The sequence below is a fragment of the Anneissia japonica genome, unplaced genomic scaffold (assembly GCF_011630105.1).
Source record: "Anneissia japonica isolate Jap-2015-1 unplaced genomic scaffold, ASM1163010v1 scaffold287727_len1644234_cov201, whole genome shotgun sequence".
Taxonomy (NCBI): Eukaryota; Metazoa; Echinodermata; class Crinoidea; order Comatulida; family Comatulidae; genus Anneissia; species Anneissia japonica.
The window spans coordinates 1,261,975-1,270,279 of NW_022713615.1; the positions used below are offsets into that span (position 1 = coordinate 1,261,975).

At 31.7% G+C, this 8,305-nt stretch overlaps 1 protein-coding gene across 2 annotated transcripts in view; it reads right to left on the reverse strand.

The window, feature by feature from the left end:
- The window catches only part of LOC117108553 (laminin subunit beta-1-like), a 44,088-nt gene extending 36,023 nt beyond the window's left edge, over nt 1–8,065 (reverse strand). The window contains exons 1-2 of one of the 2 annotated variants that reach the window (XM_033250598.1): nt 7,944–8,065; nt 5,174–5,322 (exon numbers count right to left, since the gene is read on the reverse strand). In XM_033250598.1, the coding sequence (XP_033106489.1) occupies nt 5,174–5,210 (37 nt within the window). In that variant the 5' untranslated portion in view covers nt 5,211–5,322; nt 7,944–8,065. Of the gene's footprint in view, nt 1–5,173; nt 5,323–7,804 lie in introns of both variants that reach the window. The other variant, XM_033250597.1, reaches the window with a different exon arrangement.
- Nucleotides 8,066–8,305: the final 240 nt, after the last annotated feature.

Genomic DNA, 8,305 nt, shown 5'->3' on the forward strand with positions numbered 1-8,305 from the left:
CTATAACTAATAAATTGAACATCATCAATCTTTTTTTGTAAATAACAAAACTAATGTAAATCAAGTTATATTCAGCTGAAAATTAGGAGAAAAACAATTGTTTCACCAATTAAGGGTAATGTCTAGATAACAACATTCCTATGCACTTTTTTTCAATACACAGTAGCCATAAATTGTCTGCTAGAAAATTCAACAAAGTTTAGTGTAGAACATCTGTAAATCATAAACGAAATGACATACAGTATTTTACTGATGAATATTTTACTGATGAGTATTTTACTGGTCTATAGGTATACCATTAATCACAACTTTATTATTTATTCATATCATACACTTTACAAACACTGAACTCAATTTATTATTTTTTTCTCATACACATACTGAATACCTAATAAAAAAATTAATCTTATTTTTGTACAGAGGTCATCTAGGTATTCAACACAAAAATCTTGAAGATTTTTCCACCTGTTCTCAAGCACAGTTTTGTTGTTGACAGCAATGATTGTGAACAATATACTTTATAACTGAATACGCAATACTGAATACAAATCCTGTCCTCGGGGAAATAACAATTAGTTTACAAAACCGATGAATATCACTGTTTTACACTTTGCCGAAAAGCACAAGAGATTTTGAAAGAAACAGGCAGTGTTGCTTTGGTGAAAATCAACTTCTGTAGTGTATACAGTAGTGTATCGCCAGTTAAAGGGAACTAAGCCTGTAATTTATTCTTACAATGATTTTTCGAGCAACAAAGCAGAAAGAATTTGAATAAAAAAAAATTTAATATAGTTAGCAAATATTAAGTTCACACACAACAATATTATTAAATGTATAATGTAACATTATATTGCAGTCAAGCTTTTGTTGTATAGTTCATTATCGCAGGCCTATAATTTTGTATAGAGTGTTAATGTTATATAATTTTTTAAAATATATAGGTGTTTAAAATATTGTAGAGATTCCTACAGTATTCAAGTTATTTTTATTTAATTTTTTTGGTATTGTACTGTAGGTACCGTAATGCCTAGAAAAGTAATTAAATTGTTTTGAAAATGGCACTTTGCAGTTCATCCTGATTTATTATTCTGGATTGTTGTCGATTACCTTACTAATACTATCAATAGCAACTATTATTATTAATTATATTAATTATATTATACATATTCATTCATTCTTTCATTGGTGCGCTGCCATTTTTGGCAGGTCCCATGACATCCAGCGTCTTAGAGCTATCTACTCTCAGTTTTTATTTTAATTTGAAAAAAACAGTCGCCCTGTTTCATTTGATCAAGCAGATTAATAATATTAATTTCCACACACAGTATAGTAAATAACAGGGATAAAATGTGATAACCATTCATGTAATCTAAAATAATAAAAACTATGTAACTTCCAGGCTCTGACCTTTTTAAAGTTCAATGCTATAAGTATGGACTTATTATTTGCCTTGGTATAATGTTATACCATTTGGAGTAATTTTAAATCACTTAAGAGGTTCCCTTTTATGCGTAGAAATCTAAATAGGGAATCACTGGGAATTTGATCCTACATAATGTGTTCACCATATTTTTTCCTTGACCTGAAACAAGGGGCCAGAAAGCAGCCATTTACACTGTAGCCAACTGTCTGTACAGGTAATAGTAAAGTACTATATTATATTAGTCAATAGTCTGTGAATTTTACACTTGACTTCTAAACTTAGAAACTCACAACCCGGTAAAAACAATGGTAAAGTAAAGTTACTATCCTTGAATGTTAGATTTTTCTGTATCCAAATTATAATATAAATTTCAATTTTTAAAAATTTGTCTACTGTGAAGATTATAGATATGAATGATTTGTAATGAGCTACAGTAAATAAAAAACTTGTATTTGTAATTGAAGTCTGTGATCAGCAAAGGTTATACTTCATCCTTTTAATAAGCTACTTAGTACTTTCAATTGAATTTAATGAGGGTTTTCAAGGTCTTATTGGACAGGTCACTGAAAGTACTATCACTTTAAAGAAAGAATAAATAAATAAATATTCATAATGATGTTTTAATCTTTTATACGGAATATATTATCTGACTGTGATTAATGTAAGAGTGAAACTTGTCATTAAACTTGTGTTATTCTGGAAGATGTATTAAACGCAATTAGTTTTCTCAGTTCCCAATATGCCATAAAAGTCTGCGATCAGCAAATGTTAATAACATATTTTATCTTTTTAATGAGTTATTTATGTACTGTATTCAAAATTGAAGTTACTGAGGGTTTTTTTTTCTAGATTTCATTAGACAATAATTGTAATGAGGTTTTAAAATATCTAATGAATTCAGTATACTATTTGACTCAAGATAACAGCGAAACTTGTGATAAATTTGTGTTATTCTGGAAGAGGTAAACACAATTAGTTTTCTCAGTTCTTAATCAGTCAAAACTAGGTAAACAAAAAAGGAAAAAAAAACAAATTGGTGAGTCAGAGTCTAGCTATTCACTCTGCGGTTTCCATTCTCCTTGCTTCCTATATACTGTCTACCAGCAATGCATGGAAAAAGAACATTACACTTTTTTTATAAAACACATTTTATAAGAACACCATGCTGAAATCATTTAAAATATAAGAACAAACTAAGATCAAATTTAGGCTGAGATAAAATACCAAATGAGTTTTTTTATTAAAAAAACCTGAAAAACAACAAATCCAGCTATCACATACAGTAAAGTATTAATAGGTTTAAAAAGATTATATCAACATTATATCTATTCCAGTAAAGTAATGTCATCTCATCTAAAAAAGAACAAAATAAGATCATTTTGAGCCTGAAATTGGCAACAAAATAAGAACACTGAGCCTCGGCAAAAATGTTGCTGGTTCTTATAAAAAAAGAAAAAAAAGAGTGCAGGCATTCAGCACAAGAATTCCTGCTCCCCTCTCCTAAACATACATTTAGAGGAGTTTAATAAACTTGAATATAAATTAAATAGTCATAACATTGATGTTTGGGATCAATTTTTGAATGAGCTACATTAATATTAAATTAAGTTATGTCTTAGCCTCTACTACTCTTGCCTTGACCAAAGTAGAGAAATGCTTCAATGAATTTTGTAAAATTTATGGATAACGAGCGTGGAGAAAAAGGTCTGAACTAAAGCATTTACAAACTTTATCGTAGATTAAGTAACTGTATTAATGATATTTTTTTTGTAGTTGATAAGTTTTGATTACGGTACTTTATTGTAGAGTTCATTGATGGTACAGAATGATGGCTCTTTGAAATTTTTGACAAGTGAAGCATGTTGTTCATGCAATTGTAATTCCTTGTCATGTTTTTCGGGAAGCTATCTGCCTCATCAGCAGCATTACTACTTGTGTTTATTTATTTTATAATGAATTTCATGTTTTTTTTTAATAATTTCGTTATTTTATGTACTTGTAGATAAGAATTTTAACTCGTCTATTTTGGTTCATTTTGAATGCACCAAATGATTTTTGAGTGCCACCGATCTAAAGTACGTTAATAAATATCAAATATTATTTATAAGAATTTGACATGCATTCCAAACATTTGATCAGTTAAAATTTATATGAAATATACAATATTTGGTTACTTAAGGTAATTTACCTGTATAAAAATATTCAATTAAAATAAAATTATATCTATAGGCCTTATCTGTGGGATGGTGTCCAAGGGGTATATTTTTACCTTGTATAGTAGTTTTTTGCCATTACAATCACAATATAAATTGTCAAGCCCCGAAAACTTGACTCCGGCGGGGGATAGTTTATTACCCAATATTGTTTTCTATCTATTCTTACTGTTTATTTATCTATGAGTGAAATCTTGCAATTTTATTTCAATGTAAAATATATTTTAAATGACAAAATAAATTTATACTGAATACTGCAACAGTTTTGGATTTATATTAATACTTATTTTACATGGTCTACAAATATTTTACTGTTTTCAAGTGTGCATTCTTCATCACATTGACAGAATATGAATGTCAGTATTTAATATTAGTTTACCCAAAAAACAGTACTAGTGGTGCTGTACTCTGCAGCTACTACCATTAGATTATGGTTGGTTTTGATTTTAGAGTGTGCTGAACATAGATTATTGCTTGAGAATATTTCACATAGGAAACTATTGAATCTTGGTGAGGAAGCCAAAACCTATTAAGCAGAACTTCCGAACTGATTTGATCAATTTTAGGGAGTAATCTTTTCTGATTCATTGCCTCCTCTTTACATATCGGGTTGCAAGATTATGCCGGTAGGCTTTCTATTGTCTTCTTTCAATAAACTTTGTCAAATAATACAACAAAAGCAACCATCATTTAGCATGGGAACTGATGACAATATCTGAAAACTTGTTTAGGAAATCATTTTAACCTTGATTAATATTCAATTATTGACTATGATGATTTTTTTAAATTATGCAATTAGATAACATTTTTCTATTTAAATATTTATAAAGTCTTCATCATGGTGATTTTTTTAAACTAAAATAAAATAAATTACATTAAATTCTAATAACATACAGTAGCAGCAATCTAGAGTTTTCATTTTATGTAAGACAGTGGATAAAAAATATTGATGAGTATCCCCGTCCCTTAATATTTTTTTAGATATGATGTTCAAAAATTTTAATTCAATTTTAATTTGGCCTAATTGCATGATATGACAGTAAAGACGAAGAGAGGAAGATGACCTAGTTTCTATTGGAGGAGGCTGAATAATCCAAAGCAACTCAGAGGTTACTGATACATTCCAGAGGGATGAGCTAAACCTCATCAGTTTCATATTATTTCAAGCCCAGGTCAGGGGTCATACAAGTGTGCCACTTTTCACAGTAAGAGACATTAGTTTGAAGGCTATTATCACATCAATACTGATTGTGGTTTTGTTTTTTCCAGATGATAACTTTATTCAAAATTATCTCATTTTAAAAACAAAATATTCTTTTGTCATTTTAAAATTGACAGCAACATCTGTGTCGATTCTTCTTTTAATTGGAAGACTACAGTTAGGCCTACACCTTTATCAAGTCAAAATCAAATCAATATCTAATCAAAAATGTATTATTTCCACAACTTTAATTACATTATTATATAAATATTGAAATCAATGAAAAAAAAATAATACGTTAATAAGATACAAGTGTATTGCAAAAATTTCTCTTACCCTGCAATAAAACAATTCCTAAAACATAAAACAGCATGGTGGTTCTCGATTATTTTCAAAGGCAAGTTACTGAGCAGCACACATTAGCAAAGTTCCAGGTGATTGCAGCTTACTGTCTTCCAAGCAGTTATACAATCCAAGAGGAAGCCCTACAGAATAGTATATTAAAATAATGTCTTTAAACAATATAAATCATAAATGTAAACACATAACATGTTCTCAAAAGAAAATGCTAAAAACAGCATTGAATAGGCCCAACTACTGTAGGCATGGACTACTGTACAGTAGTTCGCACAGTATAACTTCCATCTCCAGCAAGAAGGTACAGTAAAGCTACGTTTACATCTAGCCCTGGATCTGGTCCGGAGCCCGGACAAAAAATCGAGGTCTGCTATGATTTTTTAACGCTTAGTTCACATCGCGCACGAAACACGGTGGTTCGGGTTAAGTACGTAAGCGTTCAATTGGTTCGAACCAACCAAGCTTGTTGCTGATTGGTCCAAGAAAAAACAAAATGTACAATTTCAGGATAGAAATGGTCTCAGATCCATCGGTCCAGAGTCCGGATTAGAAATCGAACAAATTTGATGTGAACGGTCCTATTCTTTACCACTGAACCCATTTTTCACGATTTTTTCTCCGGACTGCAGACCGGAATCTGGGCTTGATGTGAACGTAGCTCAACTTCATGTCTGTCTACACGGTAAACCGAAACCAACTACTCTCCAACATATGTAAGGACCACTACATCGGGGTAATCCTTCAATCATCTGACAAGATGTGCTGAGTTCTTTGAAGAGCACAGGAGCAATTGTGTACACTGGGCCTACTGTATGATTTATAGTAACAGTATTTTTTTTAAAGGACTTGCTCCACCACCAGAACCAAGCTTGATACTGAAGAATCAGGGTTAATATTAAGGAGCTTTCAATTTGTGCGACGACGCAACGCTAGAACGGAATCACTATGCATGACCATCCTACCTGGCGTCCTACGTTCTCTGCATACGTACAGTAGATTCTGGCAAAATTGCCTTCCAGAATCTACTCAACGAGGTCACCTTAACGTTCTCGCATGCGTAGATGACTTTTAGTGACGTCATTACCTTCTACATCCAACTGTCGTCGTGCAATCAAAAGCTCCCTAATACTTCTAGGTGCCTAGAAATTGCACTCATACAATTTAGGGGGTGCAATCGCACCATCTGCACCAATGCTGTTGGTTGCCATTCGACTTGCCTATCCTTGCAAGGGGAAATACTTTTATAAAAATCAACATCATTATTTTTTCACACAGAATTTTCGCACTGTATGAGTTTTATTAAAGGCCATTAAAAGAACTTTGATTTTATTTGATTTGAATTTATTTGGTTATAAAATAAATAAAATAAGATGCAGGATTTGCCAGTAAGAGTGTGCGAGAGTCCACACCACCTCAGCCCCATTATGGTGTGGGTTGAGGTGTGAAAATTTGGAGAATATGAACTTCTAGGTGCCTACAAATTGCAATCTCATACAATTTAGGGGGTACGATCGCACCGTCTGCACCCCCTGCTGTTGGTTGCTATTCAACTTGCCTATTCTTGCAAGGGGAAATACTTTTAAATCAATCAGTCAATCAATGGATTATAATAATAATAATAATAATAATAATTTGGATTTGTAAAGCTAAAAAAGCAAAATACATAGGTCTCCATGCGTTAGAAATTTGCAAATTAAAATAAACTAAAGAGATGAGTCTTGAGACGATTTTTAAATATCTCAAGAGAAGGAGACTCACGAACAAAGATAGGCAAGCTATTCCACACCTTGGGAGCAGCAACGGAAAATGCTCTTTCACCATACGTTCTTGTACGAAATGAAGGGATGAATAATGTAGATGAACTAGATGTAGATCTTAAAGCTCTAGAACAAGTGGTGGAGCGAAGTTTAATCAGGTTGGATATTATAAAGTGCATAGCAGTCTTTATGCAACATCAATCAACATCATTATTTTTTCACACAGAATTTTCCCACTATTAAAGGCCATAAAGAGAACTTTGATTTTATTTTATTTGAATTTATTTGGTAATAAAATAAATTAAAAAAAATAATAATTAAAAAAAATAATATAATAATTAAATACTTGACAAATTCAAATCAGTACTGTAGGTTAAAAGCGGTGTTAAAAGCCTATATAAAATAGGAGACAATTTGTTTTCCTATTAATTAAAAATAAAAGAAGTATGCCTAGAAGCCTAGATACTGCAAATTTACATTGCCTTAGCCATACAGTAGATACATGTAGATCGAATTTTACAGTTAAAAGACAAGGCAATTTCAGTGGGCTTAGTAGAGCAGTACAAATAAAAGTACAGTAAGTATGAATGAGTATCGTTGTTGTAGTTTCTGCAAGAAAAATTTCTTTAAATACTTGACAAACCTAGGCCTACGTAGGATTCTTAGGCCAGGTAATGATCTATGGAGTGGTGCTATCATACTCATGAGTATAATTGAGTACTGTACTTGCACTTCTTTGGCTGAGTACTGAACTGTGTAAGTTCGTTTCTTTGAGTACCGCGCGTGTCGCTCAGCCAGCCAGCCTTGACTTCCTGCCACTCTCCGAAAGTTAACTTTTAAACATTTAGTTTACCTTAGATCAGGAATTCCTGTGAGGAACAGGGAATATATATATATAATTTCCAAGATTCTTGTGTTAAGAAACTACAGAAAATATATCCCCTTTTCTCATACGACTGCACAACCTAGCTCCGAATTACAGACAGACTAACCTTCCGTCAACTTCACCGGGTGCATTCAACCAGAAATCAATCTCTCGCTAGGGGAAAATATTTCACCGCTACCACCGGAAGTAGGCTTACAAACTGTATTTAAAGAAAATCTTCTGATGGCGCTATAACTAAAAAAATATTTCGGAACTGAAATCTTAGCATCGGAAAATGCAGGTCATTTGGTTTTTTTTCATTATTAATGAATAATAATAATCAATTACTCAAAACAAGCAGGTCAGAAAAAAAATAACCTAAAATGAAAAAAAAAATTCACCATGGCTAAAACAATTGCGTATTTAATTGATTGAAATACTTGTATAATTAATTTAGATTATTTTTATATTAGATTATTGAGCCCAATG